At 39.1% G+C, this 20,770-nt stretch overlaps 1 protein-coding gene across 3 annotated transcripts in view; it reads left to right on the top strand.

The window, feature by feature from the left end:
- The window catches only part of ARHGAP10 (Rho GTPase activating protein 10), a 325,048-nt gene that overhangs the window by 136,579 nt on the left and 167,699 nt on the right, over nt 1-20,770 (top strand). For all 3 annotated transcript variants that reach the window (XM_045466135.1, XM_045466157.1, XM_045466146.1), the window contains 2 exons: nt 279-385; nt 2,592-2,686. In XM_045466135.1, coding sequence (XP_045322091.1) covers nt 279-385; nt 2,592-2,686 — 202 coding nt within the window. The remainder of the gene's footprint in view (nt 1-278; nt 386-2,591; nt 2,687-20,770) is intronic.

Raw genomic sequence — 20,770 nt, 5'->3', positions numbered from 1 at the left:
TAGGTGTGAGATAATGGTGTGGCAAACTGAGAAGTATGTCTTTGACTCACTGCTCTGTTGCTAAAAAGTATTGCATTTTCTCTCAAATGATCTCTCTCAGGCTTATTTTCCCTACTTTTTTTTTTTTTTTAAATTGGAATCCACATCGTTGCTGGTTTGTTTCCTTGAGCTGTGTTAGTTGCTGCTTATTTTTTTTTTTCCTCTATAGTAATGCGTTTGGCACTCTGTGTATCTGCTTATTTATGAGGAAAAAGGTAAAGATCTATTTCTTCTTGAAGGGCCTGCTCCATTCGGTTCCAGTTGGGTCAAACACTACTGCATGTATCGGAAAGCAGCCAAGAAGTTTAACATAATCCCATTTGAGCACAGATCTGGGGGAAAGCTTGTAAGTATTTGATTATGTATTTTTGTATTCTGTGTGACAGGTAGTTTTTTGAGGCTGACATTTTAATGGTGTATATATTCATTAATGGTAAATATACTGTATCTTGTTTTTAGGATTCAGATCTTTGTTTTCTTTTGTTCCTAAATGAAATAGGCCAATAAGAGCCCTTGTGGTTTTTGAATTGTATGTGTGGGTTTTTATGGTCAGGACTAGAATCCTTTTATGTCCAGTATTATTAGAGGATGTAGTGAACACCTACGAGAAGCTTTCACGACTCAGTGTTCTGTCAGGTCAGTGTTCACACAGATCGGATGTGTGCACATGTATTTACAGCCTGAAAACATTATGCAGTAGGTAATCTGTAATGAATCATATTGTTTTCCATTTAGATGTACAAAGTTCTCACTTAGGCAGTTCCCATTTATTTCCCGCAGAAATAAGTAGCAAAACAACACGTGATAGCAAGAAAACCTTAGGAGTTTGCTGTCTAAAAATGATGATCATTATTTGGGTTTTAAATAGAAACTGCAACTCATAGCAATAATCTATAGTCTGGAGACAAAGCTCTTCCACCAGTATTGAATGTAATTGGTAACACGTTAAAAAAAAAAAGGTGAACTCATTGCTTACTGGGTGGATGGGTATGATTTTGCTTTGGTGAATACAGAATTAACCCAGGTTCACTTCTATTTACGTATACTTTGCATCTTCCTGAAAAATGTTTAAAGCAGCTTATAATATAAACATAGTTATGTAATAAACATGGAAAATCAGGGCCGTGGAGAAGAGGAGGAAGTCAGGATATCACTCTTTTTTTTTTTTTTTCCTAATGTTTATGTATTTATTTTTGAGAGAGCGAGAGTGCATGCTTGCAAACAAGGGAAGGGCAGAGAGAGAGAGGGAGACAGAGAATCCCAAGACTCCGAAGCAGACTCCGTGTTGTCAGTGCTGAGCCTGACACAGGATTCAGAATTACCAACCATGAGATAATGACCTGAGCCAAAATCAAGAGTCAGATTTAGCTTAACTGACTAAGCTACCCAGGGACTCTGTGAGGATATCATTCTTTTTTTTTTTTTTTTTTTTTTTTAAATTTCTTTTATGTTTATTTTTGAGAGAGTGAAAGAGAGAGAGAGAGAGAGAGAGAGAGAGACAGAGTGTGAGCAGAAGAGGGACAGAGAGAGAGAGGGGGGAGACACAGAATCTGAAATAGGCTCCAGGCTCTGAGTTGTCAGCACAGAGCCCGATGCTGGGCTCGAACTCATGAACTGCGAGATTATGACCTGACCTGAAGTCGGATGCTTAACCGACTTAGCCACCCAGGTGCCCCCAGGATATCACTGTAAAAAAGCTGATGGGGTTAAGATTGAGCATGAGGGTTGAGTGTTAGTCACGAGTCAGGACTAACTCAAATGCTAAGATATGAGATGCCTTTCTGCTAAACCACCAAATGATAAAAAATACTTTTAGAATATAATGACTGTTAATATTTAAAATATTGGTATATTTGAATGTTTGTTTAGTATTATTTGGAGATTCTTGTATTTTAGAAAATGTCAGAATAGTCTAGAAGTGTATACTCAGAGTTCTTAACAGTTTTTACTCAGAACCCATGTTCCTGCATTGCCTCTGTCTCCCTTGGATGGTTTAGTGAGGTAAAATAGTACTGTATTAAAACAAATTAAGATAAATTCAGGGTGATTCACTAAGGAAACAAAACCTACATTGAGTGGTCTAGCTTTTGATGATCACAGTAGCTGATCTAGGGCCCTTTGATACATTATACCTTTTAGGTAGATTCACATGGAATTGAAGTTTTTGTAGGTCAAAAATGGTCACATATTGACTATTTCATACAGTGTAACATAATGCGAATTAAAAACAAATTATTCTTTTAAAAAGTGCAGTGAGAGAATAACAAATATTCTAGCATTTGGAAACCATATTGTTAATCTGCCCTTTAAAATCAGTGCTCATGAGGTCTGGTTTAGTGTTACTGTAATCAGAGTAAGATCTAGAAAACCTTAAGGAAAAGAGGATGATGAAAATTAAGATTATACATAGTGTTTAAACTCGTTTGAAAGAGAACAGGATAAATGGACTTAAAATCTTGAAACTTGTGCCCCCTCCGACCCCAATATAGGATTCTTCAATAGGTTTATGTTTATATTGTATTTTTGAGAATGTTAAAAATGATTATTTTCAGGGGGATGGAGAAGTGTTCTTTTTGAAAGAATGTACCAAGAGGCATACTGACTCCATTGACAGAAGGTTTTGTTTTGACGTGGAAGCTGCTGACCGGTAAGTTATTAGAATCATGCCACTTAAGGAAAGAAGCCTATAAAAAATGATTTAAAGAATGGAGGTTAATTGAAACTGAGCTTTCCTTGGCCTGAAAGAATGTTATCTTGTTACATTTCCAGGCTTTGTGTTCATTTTGACCTGTTAGTCTTTGTCCCTGTGTTTAGCTGTGGAGTGATAGCTTGCTCTCGGCTGGAGTTGGAGTTCTTCTAACCAGTAATTAAAAAATTACCTTGGAGCATTTCATCGTTGACCCAGGCCTGATTGGTGGCACTGAAAGAATAATGAATGAAACTGAGGAAGTAGGTGACATAGCTGACAAGAGATAGTGGGCTGTTAATACAGAACAATATTCATTTTTTTTTTTAAATTTTTTTTTTCAACGTTTATTTATTTTTGGGACAGAGAGAGACAGAGCATGAACGGGGGAGGGGCAGAGAGAGAGGGAGACACAGAATCGGAAACAGGCTCCAGGCTCTGAGCCATCAGCCCAGAGCCTGATGCGGGGCTTGAACTCACGGACCACGAGATCATGACCTGGCTGAAGTCGGATGCTTAACCGACTACGCCACCCAGGCGCCCCTACAGAACAATATTCATTTTTGTGTGTGGGAATTTTCAGTGTGTATATTCTGTATGTGATGGAGGGTTGTAGGCAAACTATTCAAAGATTAGTTATTATTTCCCTTATCATATGACTTTAAGTTATTATAAAAGAATCTTTGCTAGAGAGGAGGAAGTAAAAACAGAAAAAAGTTCGTCCGATAACATTACTACTTGTCTGGCATTTACTTATGTGTCCGATTGTACTAAGGAAAATCCTGGTACTTAGAGAATGTTTTTGCGTAACGTCTCACAGTATGGTGGTTCCTTGCCAGTCCTGGTTTTGTCAACACTGGTCTTTAGCTAAGGCTGTTTCATAGTTGTATAATAAAAGTTTACAATATGAGACTTCTGTAACAAAAGTTCATTTCAGGTCAGATACAAAAGAAATTAATGCTTCCCCTTCCCTTAGAGGATGTGACCAAGTCTATGGGGTTGGTGCAGAGAGGGAAGAGGTATGCTTTACTTTCCAATAAATGGATTGAAGAGCAGGTGTGTAAAAGTGTGCCGTTAAGCACCATGATAAATTTGGTACCACCATGAAGAAGGCAGGTAGTTTAATAAGTGTTTTGCCAAGAGTGGGAAAAAAAATGAAAGAGGATGTCATTGCAGAAGATGTTAAATTTCAAGCCAGCAAGGGCTGGTTCAGATACCTTAAGACATTCAGGCTGTCTAGTATAACTTGAACATATGTGTGTATATACCCGTAGTGGGCATTTACTGAGTCCTAAGTGCCAGACCGTGCTCTCCATTCTTCCATGCTTTATCTCATTTTATCCTCATCACAGCCCTGTCAGGTAGGTATTATCCGTTTCATTTTATGATGGGAATCTGGAGGCATAGAGAGCTTGAGTGATTCTCCCAAGGGCATGTAGTTGGTAAGTGGAGGAGCTGAGATTTTGAGGCATTCTGAGATTTCTGAGAGGCATTCTGCCTCTAGAGCCCCTTCTGCTTCTTAGCCACGATGCTGTAAGTGAGTATTACGATGTAATTGTGACATTCCCTAAATAATTGAAAAAGGTGAATCAGCAGTGCTGTCTACTAGAAAATATGTAAATGTAGTTAATCTGATTTGCTTTGAAAGCAGGATACTCCTAGTACTTTCGTATATTGTTTTATTCCAGTTCGTATTGTTTTTGCCTAACCCTATATTTTTTTCTAAGACCTGACCATGCCAAATGCACTTGGTCAACGATGATGCTTACTATGATTGTAAGCACTTCCCACTCTTCCCAGTGATCGATGAGGGATTACTGTGGAGTTACTTTCATTTATAAAGCAAAAGATAATACCTTATAAATAGACTCTGAGAACTGGGGAAGACTTTAGAGGTGATCTGTTCTAGTGGTTTTTAAACTGTTTTATAGGGAACCCCCCTTCTCAAATAAAATTTTACATTTATATGTATATGAAACAAAAAAGTTGCCTTACTAAAGTGGGGCAAGGGGCCTGGATCTGTACTCTTTCAGTTTCCTTCTTCTTGGAGACATCTCTAATTTGCTTCTGCTGACACCCAGAGCTGCTTTCTGTGGCAGGGGTACCGCTAGTCTAGGTAGATGGTTGAAGAAAGGCAGACGGAGGATCTGATGTCTCGTTGGTGACTGATGAATTATTTGGAGTCAGCTGGGGTTGAGACTCCTATTCCAGGCAGAGTGAATGGCATATCTGAGGGCCTGTAGGCAAGGGAGGGCGTGGCCCATTTGACATCCCCAGAGACACCAATGACACTGGAGCAGCCAGGAAGAGTGGGAGAAGAAGCTTGAGATGGGGGCAAGGGCCTGGGGTATTTTAGCTTAATACATTAAATGGTTTTAAGTAGAGTAGCAGGTGATACATTATACATTATATTTTTCAAGACTCACCCTGGCAGAGTAGAGACAGGTCTAGAGATGGCAACAATAGGGGCCCTGGATTAGTGTTGGTAGATGTGGAAATGGAAGCTAAGGGATCCATTTGAGGGAGATGTTTAGAGCTAAGTTTAGAGACAAATTGGATGTTGGAGTAGGAAGTGAAGTAAAGAAAGTAAAGGAAGTGAAGGAAGGGAAGGTTTCTGGCTTAAGCAACTAGGTGGTGCCATTTACTAAGATGGAAAACCAAGGAGGCCCAGGGATGGATGGAGGATGATGAGAATTCAGCTGTGGTCATATTGAGTTAGATTGTTGTGGGTCATTCAGTAAGAAATCCATTGGCACCTAGGACATTGATCTGAGGATTAATGCAACAGTCTGCATAACTTGAGCCACAGAACTTGGCAGGTACACAGTGCAGAAAGGTGAACTGGGGGAGAGAAAAGCTGCAGAGGGTAGGGAGCTGTTTTTGCAGACAGAGGATAGAGAAAGATAATGGGGGAGAGAGTGGTGTGTAGGATTGTGCAAGAAAAGCACTCCCCCCCCCCCCCCACAGTAGCTGGAGAGAGAGAGAGAAGGAGTGAAAACACTCACAGGGGACTGAATAAGAAGTCTGTTCCCCACAACCATTGGCAAGAAGAAAGCAGAGAGTTTCAGTACCACCAGGATTCTACAAACAGTGGAGCGCAGAGTCTGAAGCTCTGGAGCTCAGTGCCTGGTGGTGCTCTGGTGAGGAAGCAGGGAGAATCCCCAGGAGCAGCCACTGGAGTCTGTGGGGTCCGTGTGCCATAAGGGGAGAGGCAGTTTCCCTGCTTGCAGTGCATTTGGTAGAGGCCATAAACCTCCCCACAGGCAAAGGTCCCAGTGGACCCCAGAGAGCAGCCACGTTTGTTGGTATTGGGACAAAGATGCCAGAGTGAGGTGAAACCTGGCACTGACTGTGCTGTGGTTTGCCATAATCTCTGAACCTCTGACACTGCACGATCACAGGAATGTTTTGTGGGGCAAGCCGGCACCCAGCCATTGCTCAGTGAGACCCTCCCCTAGAGAGTGAGCACGGGTCCAAGCCCCAGCGGTTTCTGAAGCATGTGGTTTTGAAACACAACCCCATCTGAGATGAAACTCTGGAGGGAGGTGCCGCCTAGCAGGCGGTTGGCTTGGACGTGGACAGGGTAGAGGGGGAAGTTAGATGGAGGCCTGAGACAAAGGAAGGGTGCCTGATTGTGGGTCAGTGAGAGTGGAGAGTTCCTGTGCCAGAGACTAGGGAGCTGGAGAAACCATTTTCACCTCTCCTGCGCAGGCGCACCACACTGATCCACTCCAGTAAGCTGAGCAGCACCACTTAGTGGAGAATGGATTCGTTACACAAAGTCCCACTGAATTGTTCCCTCCAAGCACGTTCTCTAGAAGACCAGCACAAGTTATTCCATTCATTTAGTGTACAGGTTATAGAGGGCTTCATAGTTTCAGTTCTAGGGGAAACTGGGTTTCATTCTGTTCACTGGTTCATTTATTTGTTCATTTTCTTTGCATCTGTTTTTGCTTAATTGGTTTTCTTTTTTTCTGTTTCTTCCTCATTCTTGAATACAGAAAGAAAATATTTTTACTACTTTAGTTTTTTAAATTCTACTTCATCTTATTCTATTATATAATTATTTCTAATTTTTAAATTTTTTCTTACTTTTTTTCCTTTTTCTTCTTTTTCTGTATTCTATCAAGCTTCTTTCAACAAGCAGAGAAAAACATGTAGGATCCGTCTTCCTTTATTTGATTTTTGTTTTGTTTTTAATTTAATTTTTTATTATTTTTTTTCCTCCAAAATGACAAATTGAAGGAATTTACCCCAAAAGAAAGAATAAGAAGAAATGACAGCCAGGGTCTTAACACAGATATAAGCAAGATATCTGAACTAGAATTTAGAACCACAATAATAAGAATACTAGCTGGGGTTGAAGAAAAGCATAGAGTCCCTTTCTGTGGAGATAGAAGAAATAAAATCTAGTCAGGATGAAATTAAAAATGCTATAAACGAGATGCAATCTTGAATGAATACCACGGTGGCCAGGCTGGGTGAAGCAGAGCAGTGAATCAGCAATTTAGAAGATAAAATTATGGGGAATAATGAAGCAGGAAAAAAAGGGGGAAACAAAGGTAAAAGATGATGATACAAGACTTAGAGAACTCAGTGACTTATTAAAAAAGGAATAATTGGGGCGCCTGGGTGGCGCAGTCGGTTAAGCGTCCCGACTTCAGCCAGGTCACGATCTCGCGGTCCATGAGTTCGAGCCCCGCGTCGGGCTCTGGGCTGATGGCTCAGAGCCTGGAGCCTGTTTCCGATTCTGTGTCTCCCTCTCTCTCTGCCCCTCCCCCGTTCATGCTCTGTCTCTCTCTGTCCCAAAAATAAAAAAATAAAAAAACGTTCAAAAAAAAAAATTAAAAAAAAAAAAAAAGGAATAATATCCAAATCATAGGAATCATAGAAAATTAAGAGAGAGAAAAAGGGGCAGAAGGTTTATGTGAGCAAATTATAGTGGAAAACTTTCCTAATCTGGGGAAGGACACAGACCTCAAAATCCAAGAAGCACAGAGAACTCCCATTGGATTCAACAAAAACCGACCATCAACAAGGCATATCATTGTCAAATTCACAAAATTGACAAGGAAAGAATTATGAAAGCAGTAAGGGGGGAAAAGAGCCCTTAACCTTTATGGGAAGACAGATCAGGTTTGCAGCAGACCTATCCACAGAAACTTGGCAGGCAAAAAAAGAGTAGCAGGATGTATTTAACGTGCTGATTCAGAAAAAAATATGCAGTCAAGAATCATCCATCAAGGCTGTCATTCAGAATAGAAGGAGACAGAGAATTTCCCAGACAAAAACTGAAGGAGTTTGTGATGACTAAACCAGCCCTGCAAGAAATTTTAAGGGGGCCCTTTGGAGAAAAGACAAAACAAAAAAGAACAAAAGCAACAAAGGCTAGAAAGGATCAGAGAACACCATCAGAAATACCAACTCAACAGGCAACACAATGGTGCTAATTTCGTATCTTTCAGTACTTATTCTAAATGTTAATGGACCAAACACTTTAATCAAAAGACATAGGGTATCAGAATGGATAAGAAAACAAGATCCATCTATATGTGCTTACAAGAGACTCATTTTAGACCTGAAGACACCTGCAGATTGAAAGTGAGGGGATGGAAAACCATCTATCATGCTAATGATCATCAAAAGAAAGCCAGAGTAGCCATGTTTATATCAGACAAACTAGATTTTAAAATAAAGATTGTAACAAGAGATGAAGAAGGGCATTGTATTGTAATTAAGGGGTCTTTCCACCAAGAAGATCTAACAGTTGTAAACATTTATGCCCCAAAGTGGTAGCACACAAATATATAAATCAATCACAAACATAAACTAATAGATGATAATACCATAATAGTTGGGGACTTCGATGCCCCATTTATAGCAATAGATCATCTAAACTGAAAATCAACAAGGAAACAATGGCTTTGAATGACACCCTGGACCAGATGGACTTAACAGATATATTCAGAACATTTCATCTTAAAGCAGCAGAATACATGTTCTTCTTGAGTGCACAAGGGATGTTCTCCAGAATAGATCACATATTGAGTCAGAAATGAGCCCTCAACAAATACAAAAAGATCAAGATCCTACCTTGTATATTTTCAGACTATAACACTATGAAACTTGAAATCAACCACAAGAAAAAATTTGGAAAGACCATCAGTACTTGGAGATTAAAGAACATCCTATTAAAGAATGAATGGGCTAACCAAGAAATTAAAGAGGAAATTAAAAAGTACATAGAAGTCAATGAAAATGAAAACACGACAGCCCAAAACCTCGGATACGGCAAAGGTGGTCATAAGAGGGAAGTAATCCAGGCCTTCTTAAAGAAGGAAGAAAGGTCTCAAATACACAACCTAATCTTACATCTAAAAGAGCTGGAAGAAGAACAGCAAATAAAGCCCTAAAGCAGAAGATGGGAAATAATAAAGATTGGAGCAGAGATCAACGACATTGAAATAAAAAAGAACAGATCAATGAAACCAGGAAGTGGTTTGTTGAAAGAATTAACAAAATTGATAACTCCCTAGCCAGATTGCTCAAAAAGAAAAAAGAAAGGACCCAAATAAAGAAAATCATGATTGAAAGCGGAGAGATGAAACCAACACTGCAGAAATACAAATAACAATGAGAGAATATTATGAGCAATTATATACCAACAAATTGGGCAATTTGGAAGAAATGGACAAATTCCTAGAAATGTATAAACTACCAAAACTAGATGATTAAGAACTAGAAAATTTGAACAGACCCATAACTAGTAAAGAAATTGAATCAGTAATCAAAAATCTCCCAACAAACAAGAGTCCAGGGCTGGATGGCTTTCCAGGGGAATTCTGCCAAACATTTAAGGAAGAGTTAATAACTGTTCTTTTGAAGCTGTTCCAAAAAATAGAAATGGAAGGAAAACTTTCACACTCCTTCTACAAGGCCAGCATTACCTTGATTCGAAAACCAGACAAAGACCCCACTAAAAAGGAGAACTATAGACCAATTTCCCTGATGAACCTGGATGCAAAAATTGTCAACAAGATACTAGCCAACCGGATCCAACAATACATTAAAAAATTATACACCACGATCAATTGGGATTTATACCTGGGAGGCAGGGCTGGTTCAATATCTGCAAATCAATCAGTGTGATATATCACATGAATCAAAGAAAGGATAAGAACCACATGATCCTCTCAATAGATGCAGACAAAACATTTGACAAAATACAGCATCCTTTCTTGATAAAAACCCTCAAGACACTAGGGATAGAGGATCATATCTCAAGATCATAAAGGCCATATACAAAAGACTCACTGCTAGTATCATCCTCAATGGAGAAAAACTTCAAACTGTCCCTGTAAGGTCAGGAACACAACAAGGATGTCCACTTTCACCACTGTTATTCAACATAGCATTGGAAGTCCTAGCATGAGCAACGAGACAATGCAAAGAAATAAAAGGCCTCCAAATCAGCAAGGAGGAAGTCAAACTTTCACCCTTCGCAGATGATGTGATGCTCTATGTGGAAAACCCAAAAGACTCCACCAAAAACTGCTAGACCTGATTCATGAATTCAGCAAAGTTGCAGGATATAAATTCATTGTAAAGAAATTGGTCACATTTCTATACACAAATAATAAAACAGCAGAAAGAGAAATCAAGGAATCCATCCCCTTTACAAGTGCACCAAAAACCATAAAATACCTAGCAATAGACCTAACCAAAGAGATGAAAAATCTATATACTGAAGACTATAGAAAGCTTATGGAAGAAATTGAAGGAGACACAAAATAATGGAAAAACATTCCATGCTCATGGATTGAAAGAACAGATATTGTTAGTGACGATACTTCCCAAAGCAATTTACATATTCAGTGCAATCCCTATCAAAATAATAACAGCATTCTTCACAGAGCTAGAACAAACAGTCCTAAAATTTGTGTGGAACCAGAAAAGACCCCGAATAGCCAAAGAAATCCTGAAAAAGAAAACCAAAGCTGGAGGCATTACAATTCCAGACTTCAAGCTGTATTAGAAAGCTGTAAGCATCAATACAGTATGGTACTGGCACAAGAACAAATGCATAGATTAACGGAGCAGAATACAGAACCCAGACATGGACCCACAATCATATGGCCAGCTAATCTTTGACAAAGCAGGAAAGAATATCCAATGGAATAAAGACAGTGTCTTCAGCAAATGGTGCTGGGAAAACTGGACAGCGACATAAGAATGAACCTGGACCACTTTCTTAGACCGTACACAAAAATAAAGTAGATGAAAGTCCTGAATGTAAGGCAGGAAGCCATCAAAATCCTAGAGGAGAAAACAGGCAACAACCTTTTTGACCTTGGTCGCAGCAACTTCTTACTTGGCATATCTCCAGAGGCAAGGGAAATAAAAGCAAAAATGAATGATTGGGACCTCATCAACATAAATAACTTCTGCACAGCAAAGAAGACAATCAGCAAAACTAAAAGGCAACCAATGGAATGGGAGAAGATATTTGCAACTGACATATCACATAAAGGGTTAGTATCCAAAATCTATAAAGAACTTATCAAACTCAACACCCAAAAAACAAATAATCCAGTGAAGAAATGGGCAAAAGATATGAATAGGCACTTTTCCAAAGAAGACATCCAGACAGATAACAGATGCATGAAAAGCTGCTCCACATCACTCATCATCAGGGAAATACAAATCAAAACCACAATGAGATAGGACCTCACACCTATCAGAATGGCTAAAATTAACAATTCAGGCAACAACAGGTGTTGGTAAGGATGCAGAGAAAGAGGAACCCTTTTGCACTGCTGGCGGGAATGCAAACTAGTACAACCACTCTTGGAAAACAGTATGAAGGTTCCTCAAAAAACTAAAAATAGAACTATCTTGTGACCCAGCAATTGCACTCTCATATATCTACCCAGAAGATACTGAACAGGTATACTGATTTTAAGGGACACATCCACCTCAATGTTTATAGCAGCACCATTGACAAATAGTCGTAGTATGGAAAGAGCCCAAATGTCCATTGACTGATGAATGGATAAAGAAGGTGTGTGTGTGTGTGTGTGTGTGTGTGTGTGTGTGTGTGTGTATGTAAACACACACATAATGGAATACTACTAGGCAACCAACAAGAATGAAATATTGCCATTTGCAAGCGAAATAAGTCAGAGAAAAATATCATGATTTCACTCATGTGGAATAAGAAACAAAACAGATGAACATAGGGGAAGGGAAGCAAAAATAAGATAAAAACAGAGAGGGAGACAAACCATAAGAGACTCTTGAATACCAGAGAACAAACTGAGGGTTGTTGGCAGGGTGTTCAGTGGGAGATGGTCTAAAAAGGTGAGGGGCATTAAAGAGAACACTTGTTGGGATGAGCACTGGGTGTTCTATGTGAGTGATGAATCACTGAAATTATTATTAGACTGTTAAGTAACTTGGATTTAAATTAAAAGATAAAAAATACAGTGGGAAATTGGGCATAGCAGCATTTGACTTGGTACTTACCTTCTACCTCCTGCAAATCATCTATCCCTTGACCTCCATGACTGAATCATAGTGGTTGCCCCAAATTTCTTGAACCTCTCCATATTCAGCTTTTGGTTATTTTATTTTATTTTTTTTCCATTTCATTTCATGTCATTACTTCTTTAAAATGCTTATTTATTTTGAGAGAGACTGCATTCATGAGTGGGTAAGGGGCAGAGTGAGAGGGAGAGAGATGATATTGAGCAGGCTCCTGACACGGGGCTGGATCCCACGAACCATGAGATCACGACTTGATCTGAAATCAAGACTTGGACTGTTCACTGACTAAGACACTCAGGTGCCCCTTTGTTTTATTTATTTATTTTTATTGGTTAATTTTGAGAGGGTTCAGGCAGGGGAAGGGCAGAGAGAGAGGGACACGGGGGCAGAGAGCTTGATGTGGGGCTTGAACTCATAAACCCCAAGATTGTGACCTGACCCGAAGTCAGACACTCAACCAGTTGAGCCACCTGGGTGTCCCTCAGCTATTACTTTTTAGATGTTATTTCCTGTGGTTGTCTTTTCTTTTTCTGTCCATTCACATGGTTTCATCCTCAAGGTGTATCACTCTATAGACTGTATCTTTCTTTTTTTCTACGGTGTGAACTGCTTTTAGAATCTCCATCTCCTTACATGGTATATTTCCAATTCTACTCCTTTCATAATTTTTGGTGATTTCGGTATTGCTTGAGATGATCCTTTTAGTGCTTTGCTTCTTGACTCCTTGAACTCCTCTCCTTCAGTCATCTTCTCCTTTACCCTACCTCAGCCATTCACTGTCACAGTCATTGCTTAGATCTTGTCATTACAAGAACTGGCAACTTCTTTTGGATCTCAACTGCAAGCCTTTCTCTTTCTGACACTACTTTCTAGTGTTTTTTTTTTTTTTTTTTTTTTCTGGTAAGTTATCCTTAGATTCTCTCTAATCAGTTGAGCCTATTGTTTGTCAGTTTCCATACACCCTCACTTCCTTCTTCACCTAGTTTAATTTCACAATCATCATAGTTATCTTTTAAATAAACTCTGTTACTCCTATCTTTGTTAGACTTGCTGGTACAACCCCAACTTTGAAGATTCACCTCTGCCTTCTCTCTTCCTAGAGAGATATTTAACCATGTTCACTGGGATCACTTCAAATTCATGATCACTAGCCCCACATGAGCTGTTAATTCTAACCACTAATTGTGTTAACGTTTTCTTAGTTCCTTCATTCTCTTGGTTGATGAATATTTCATATTTTCCTCTCTCTAAGCCTCCAACACTGTCTCTTTCCTGATAGTTTTGTGTCCTATTTAGTTGTGAAAGTAGAAGCAATTAGAAGAGATCACCCACTGCCTTTACACTCCTCCATCACCTTGCCCTTCTTCGTCACTGTGTGACCTGTGTTCCTGAGGCCAGTCTCTCTGTTCAGTTGTTTCTCATCCTCTCTCTCATCCTGTCTCTGCTATTCTGATACCACTCAAGTAGTCTTCTTTCTTGTTAACATGAAGGTTGCCCTTTCTACTGGATTATTCTCATCAGCAAACAAAATATTCTTTTTTCAGCCATCTTGAAAAAATGCTCCTGCCATCACCAATGAAAAACCCTTGTTTTGACCAGTCTTCCCTTTTCTCTGCTGCTCATTTCTGTCCTGTCATAAGCAACAAAACTTCTTCAAAAGCTGTTATTTTAAGGTCTCAAATTTCCTTCTTTCTGTTCTCTTTTGAGCCTACTCCAGTCTGGCCTCTGCCTCTCTTCTCCACTGCACTTGTGTTTGTCAAGTCATCATCATCTCCATGTTCTACATCCAATAGTCAGCTCTCCTGTCCTCCCTGTTCTTTGCTGGCAGCAGCCTCTGACATGGCCAGACTCTCCTCCATGACGTACTTGCTTTACTTGTTCCAAAATATCATGCCTGCCTGTTTGTTTTCTATCCCCTCATTGACTTTTCGTTTTTTAGACTCCTTTGCCAGTTCTCATTTCCCAGACCTCTTGATATTCAGGTTCTCTCATGTTCATCCTGGAGCTCTTCTCATTTTAACCCTTATGATCTTGTCTGGCTTCATGGTTTTAAATGCCATCCTTATGTTAGTAACTCCTGAATTTATTATCTCTACCAGGATCTTTTCCCTGAACTCGAGGTTCTTATCTAGCTGAAAACTCAGTATTGTTTTTGGGATGTCTAATAAGCATTTTTAACAGTGCAGAGGTGGGAGATATTATTTTTTTTAATCTTTCAAGAATTCTTGGAACAAAAAAGATCTCTTTGTCGGATCAAACATTTTATATAGGTGTATTCAATCTTATGTAAATACCAATAGCATAGAAATATATTTTTTAAAGTAATACATACTTATTGTAAGTCTTTTTTTTAAAGCTTTTTGGTTAACTTGGAAAATAACTTTGTCTTTGTGTCTCCTTGAGTCTTCAGGATTATGTTTCTTTTGAGTTAAATTATAGACTCCCATTGTCTTTGCTTAGTTCCTCATTTCTAAACAGGGAAACATTTATTCAGGTTTGATGTTACCAATGGATAGTATTTGTGGGGCCTGCGCCCTTAGGTTCCTGCCAACCCCCGTGTCAATGTGTTACTATTAGTCTCCCACTTCTGGAGCAAAATCTGGAGGGTGAGTTAGTGTACTTTGAGGCCTCTACCCTAATTCTGGGGTTTTGAAAAGCTTATTTAGTGAAGAGTTTGCATGAGGTAGGCTCTTCTCTTGTCTATTTCTCTGATTCCTGGCCAAGTAGACTCCTGGGAATTATAAGTAATTTGTTCCTTGTCTGTTAGATTATGAATTCCATGAGGGTAGAAACCCTGTTTTAGGATTACTTGGTATTGCAATACCAAATGCAATGCTTTATGTGTGGTGGGCATTCACCAAATTTGTGTTGAATTAAATGAAATTGAATTGTTGCTTAGAAGTGGCAGAACTGGGATTAGATTCAATCAAGCAGTTGTCAGTTAGCCATCCTTTTCTTCTGTACCACACTGCAGTGCTGTGAGCTCTAACCCATTTTGGAGCAGGTGGGTGTCATAGATGGGTTTCTGATGGAAACCCATTTGTAGACAATTCCTGTTGGGTACCTACATATAAAATTTCATAGTTTATTGCATATGCCTGATATAACCATATTTTGTCTCCTTTCCTGGTATTGGTTTTTGCTTTTTTTTTTTATTTCTTGGATCAGAAAAGCAATCAGGTAACATTGTGACAACAGGTAATACTTCATAAACTGCAGAATGGAGCCTGGGCTTGCATTTGATTTATGTAGATACAAATCAAGAGCTTTCATGTAATTGTTGTGTGAGTCTGAATCAGGTTTGATTGCACTGAACAGAAAAAACTCAAGATGGCTTAAATAATGCAGTAGTATTTTTTTCTCTCGTTTGGGAAAACAGAGGAGTTTAGATCAGGGTGGGCATCATGTCTCCTGATGTCAGATCTTGTTCCTTCGTGTGCATGACTTTTTTTCCCAGTCACCTGAGGTCCAGGATGCCTGATCTCACTTATACAGCACTGTCTCTTATCGTAGGAACATTTTCCAGAGGTTGAACGTAGCTCTTTTGATCACATAATACTAACCTGAATGGAGTTGTATGGTTATATCTTGTTGCAAGGGAGGCTGGGAAATGCTGAGGCAGGGAAATTGTGTCTTTTGTTACCAACATCCATGTGCTATTGTAATACTTAGGGAATCTATCACTGACAATGAAGGAGAGAATGGTTGAGGATGGGGGTCCAGGTAGCCATTACCACTTTGATTATCAGTGTAAAATGGATATGTGCTTTATTCTCCTCCTTTCATTTCACCAGTTTACTTTGACTGTTTCAGCTAAGAATATTTAGGAACACATGTGCTCAGAATACCATCCAAAAAGTGAAAAGACAACCCACAGAATGGGAGAAAATACTTCAAATGGTAAATCTGATAAAGGACTTGTATCCAGAAAATATAAATAGCTCTTACCACTCAATAATAAAAGGACAAGTAGCCCAGTTAAAAAATGGGTAAAAGATTTAAATTTGGCCTTTTTTTCAAAGAAAATATACAAATGGCTGATAAGCACATGAAAAGATGCTTAATGGCATTAGCCATTAAGGCATAAGCCGCAGTGAGGTACTTCGCACTCACTAGGATGGCTGTAATTAAGACATGGGATAATAACTAGTATTGGTAAGGATGCAGAGACATTGGGGCCGTCATACACTGATGGCAGAAATCTAACAGGGTGTAGCCGCTTTGCGAAGCATTTTGGCAGCTTTTCAAAAAGTTAAGCATTAAGTTATCATGTGACTCAGAAATTCTGTTTCTAGTTATATATGCAAGAGAAATGGAAACGTATGTCTGCATAAAAATCTTGCATGTGAATGCCCATAGCAGCATTATTCATAATAGCTGAAATGTAGAAACAACTCAGATGTCTATCAACTAATGAATGGGTAGATAAAATGTGCTCTATTCATACAACAAAATATGATTTGGTAATAAAAAGGAAGGAAGAACTACCATGTGGTGTAATGTGGAATAGCCTTGCAAACAGCATGCTTAGTGAAATAAGTGAGTCACAAGAGACTATATATCATAGGATTATATTTATATAAAACATCCAGGACAGGCAAATCTTTACTGGAGTAAAGTAGATTAGAGGCTGCCTAGGGCAGTGGTTTTCAAGGGAAATGGACACTAACTGCTAATGGGTTTGGAATATTTGGGGGGACGTGATGAAAATGTTCTGAAATTGATTTTGGTGAGGGTCATACAACTCTTTGAATATATTAAAAGCTGTTGAATTATATACTCTAGGTGAATTTTACAGTGCGAATTATATTTCAGTAAAGCTTATTAAAAGGAACATAGCTGCAAATAAAGACCATAAAGAAAGAAAGCCTTCAAAAATGATATAAACATTCCCTACTTCATGCCAGCCACATGTCAAATACCACAGGCTGTGAAGTGATCACGTCACTCATTTTAGGTGGGAGAAGAGGATTTTGTGCAGTTATTTTCTCTATGGCAAGCTGTAGTCTGTCAGAAGAGGCAGCTTTCTTTAAAGGATGAAGCACAGTCCCCTTCCTCCTGCCCCAACAGTTTTGTTACATAACATGCTTTGAGCTTCCTTCGCAAGCTCACAACATGCCACACTGTGCTGTGACCCCCACACATTTGCTTGATAAATAATTACCATTGTGTGAGGTTCTCCCACACAGCACATTCAGGCACTGCTCAAGAAAATGCTTCCCATTTTGCTCTCAACCTGACATTTCGGATATTCTGTTTGGTTTGATTTTGCCTGGTTCCCAGTGTATCACTCTTGCAGGATGGCAAGATAACTTCTTACTTTCTATTTTATTTTTTAAAATTCATTTTTAACGTTTATTTATTTTTGAGAGAGAGAGAAAGAGACACAGCGCGCGAGCAGGGGAGGAGCAGAGAGAGAGGGAGACACAAAATCCGAAGCAGACTCCAGGCTCCAACCTGTCAGCACAGAGCCTGATGCAGGACTCAAACTCACGGACTGCGAGATCATGACTTGAGCTGAAGTCTGATGCTCAACCGACTGAGCCACCCAGGCGCCCCTGTACTTTTTACTTTTATAATTCACTCATTTATGTTTTCACGATGGCAGGGGGTGGAGGCAGTGACCTAAGTATCTGGAGCAATATGTGTTTTATAATGCTGCTACACCAAAGAGTTTATTTAGCAGCTATGTGCGTGGCACTTTATTGTTTGTCACTTTAAAAGAGTGAGTTAAGAACATGTTGCTCCGGAAGCCCATGCAGTTGAGCTGAATAATAATGTTTCTGTAGTACATTAACTGTAGTAATACTTGTAAGTATCTCATAGAGCATGTCACTCAGGCAGCTAAACAATCATAGACTGTTTGGCACCAAGGATGCGAGAATAAGAAACTAAAAGGCCTGACCTGAAGAGAACTCACAGACCTCAAGAGTGTTTACAAACAAATAACAGTTCAGAGGTCTAAGGTACTTTGGGAGCTGTGAAGCTGTAGGAGTAGGGCTGGCTGCATAAGCTTACTAGAACAATTGATTGTTAAATTGGATCCTGAAGGTTTGGTAATAGTTTGGAAACTCAGAGGAAGGGTTGCCCAAGGCAGAAAGAATCCTAGGAGGTCTTAGAAAACATAATGAGAAAATCCTTTAAGTCCAGTTCTCAACTGAGAAATTGTGTCCAGAGACATTGTGATTGTCACAACTGTGATTGTTACTGCTGACACCTAGTGGATAGAGGCCAGCCCCTGTGCTAAATACGTAGCATGTTCTGTAACAAAGTATCATCTGGTTGAGTATGTTGGGAGTGTCGCTGTTGAGAAGCTCTGCTTTAAAGCCTTGAAAAGACCACTCCAGCACATTTGTGCCATCGAATGCAATTTTTTTTACATGAATATATTTATGAGATGTATATTTTGTTAAATTTTTTAAATATTTATTTTGAGAGCAAGGGAGCAAGAGAGAGAGAGAGAGAGAGAGAGAGAGAGAGAGAGAGAAAGGCATAGAGAGAATCCCAAGCAGGCTCCACGCTGTCCGTGCAGAGCCTGAGGTGAGGCTTGATCTCACAAACCACGAGATCATGACCTGAGCCGAAATTAAGAGTCGGATGCTTAACTGGCTGAGCCAGCCAGGCTCTCCTATGAGATTTATATTTCAATGAAAAAAAGTATAACAGCTTAATTAGTTATAGAGCAGGGGATGAATAAAGCCAGAATGTGAAGGGATCTGTGTGGCTTTATCTTGTCAGTGCTGGTGCATAGTTCAAGAATGCTTAGATTTCAGTGTAGAGAGAATAGAAATGGAATTCATTTTAAAAGAATTTAGGTGGAATTGTTAGAAAATGGATTGCATAGAATTAGAAACAAGTTTTGTATATAGGCCGTGTGTTTTTCACAGAGTGTAAGATTTTGCTCTAGGATGGTAGTTGACAGTGGCATACTGAAAGGCATTTTTTTTTCTTTTTGAGAGAGATGGAGAGAGTGTCACTGAGCACCCCAGCAGGGGAGAGGGGCAGAAGGAGAGGGAGGGAGGGAATCCCAAGCAGGCTCCACACTCAGTGTGGAGTTCGACGTGGGGCTCGAACTGGGAGATCATGACCAAAGCCGAGATTAAGAGTCTGATGCTTAACCCACTGAGCCACCCAAGGCACCCCTGGAAGACATTTTATACGGGTTCTAATATTTAAATGTTTTAAAGTTTATTTATTTGTTTTAAGACAAAGGGAGGGAGGGGGCAGAGAGAGAGAGAACATGAGTGAGGTAGGGGCAGAGAGAGAGGGAGAGAGAATTCCAAGCTGTGTTAGTGAGAGCCCGATATGGGGCTCAAACTCACGAACCAATATTTAAATGGACATTAATATGAATTTATTCTTAAAATGCTTGCTGAAGGACATTGGAATGTGAATCATAGAAGAGTTCTTAGCTTTTATGAATAAAGTTATAATGAACAGTTGTATACAAGGGTTTTTGTGGACACATATTTTCATTTCTCTTGGTTAAATACCTTAGAGTGGGATTGCTGGGGTGTGTGTACATATATATTTACGTATATTTGGCTTTTTAGGAAATTGATAGTTTTCCAGAGTAGTTTAATCCTCCTGCCAGCAATATATGAGAGTTCAAGTTGCTCTACCCTCTTAGCAACCTTTGATTATGTTATCTTTTTCATTTTAGCTAATTATGGCTAGTGATGTTTAATACTTTTTCATGTGCTTTTTGCCCATTTATATTTCTTCTGTTGTCAACTGTCTATTAAAATCTTTTGCACATTTAAAAACTTATATTGTTGGTCTTTTTGTTATTAGATTGTAGGAATTATTTTAAGCAGTCTGGATACAAATCCTTCATCAGTTATATCAGTTTTGAATATTTTCTCTAACCTGTGGTTTGCGTATTTGTTTTCTTAACAGTGCTTTTTGATTAGAAGAACATCTACTTTTGGTCAAGTTGAATTACTATTTATGTTCATGAGAGAGAGTGTGTGTTATGTTTTTTTTTTTTGTTTTTTGTTTTCCCTGCAATATCTTTGTCTTATTTTGATGTCAGGGTTATGGTGGCTTCAAAAAGTGTTAGAAGGTTTTCCATGCTCCTGATATTTGAACATGTCTCTATAATACTGGTATTATTTCTCCCTTAAGTGTTTGAGAGAATTCACCTGTGAAGCCCTCTTGGTCTGGCATTTTCTTTGTGTGAAATTTGAAAATTTTGAATTAAATTTAGTGAGTAAAGAGATACTTAGATTTTCTGTTTTTCCTGTTTTGCTAAATTGTGGTTTTCAAAGATTTATTTCTTCTAAGCTGTTGACTTTGTTAGTATGTATATCTTCATAATATCCTTTTCTTATTACTTCATATTTGTAGGATCTGTACTGATACTTCATTTCTAATTCCTCATATGGGGATTTTTTTTTTTTTTTTGAGAGAGTTGGGGTGGAGGGGCAGAGGGAAAGACAGGGAGTTCTAAGCAGATTTTGTGCTCAGCTGGAGCCTGATGCGGGATTTGATCCCAGG

The sequence above is a fragment of the Leopardus geoffroyi genome, chromosome B1, assembly GCF_018350155.1.
Source record: "Leopardus geoffroyi isolate Oge1 chromosome B1, O.geoffroyi_Oge1_pat1.0, whole genome shotgun sequence".
NCBI lineage: Eukaryota > Metazoa > Chordata > Mammalia > Carnivora > Felidae > Leopardus > Leopardus geoffroyi.
Note: the sequence above shows the minus strand (reverse complement) of the source record. Positions and strands in the feature narration are given on the sequence as shown.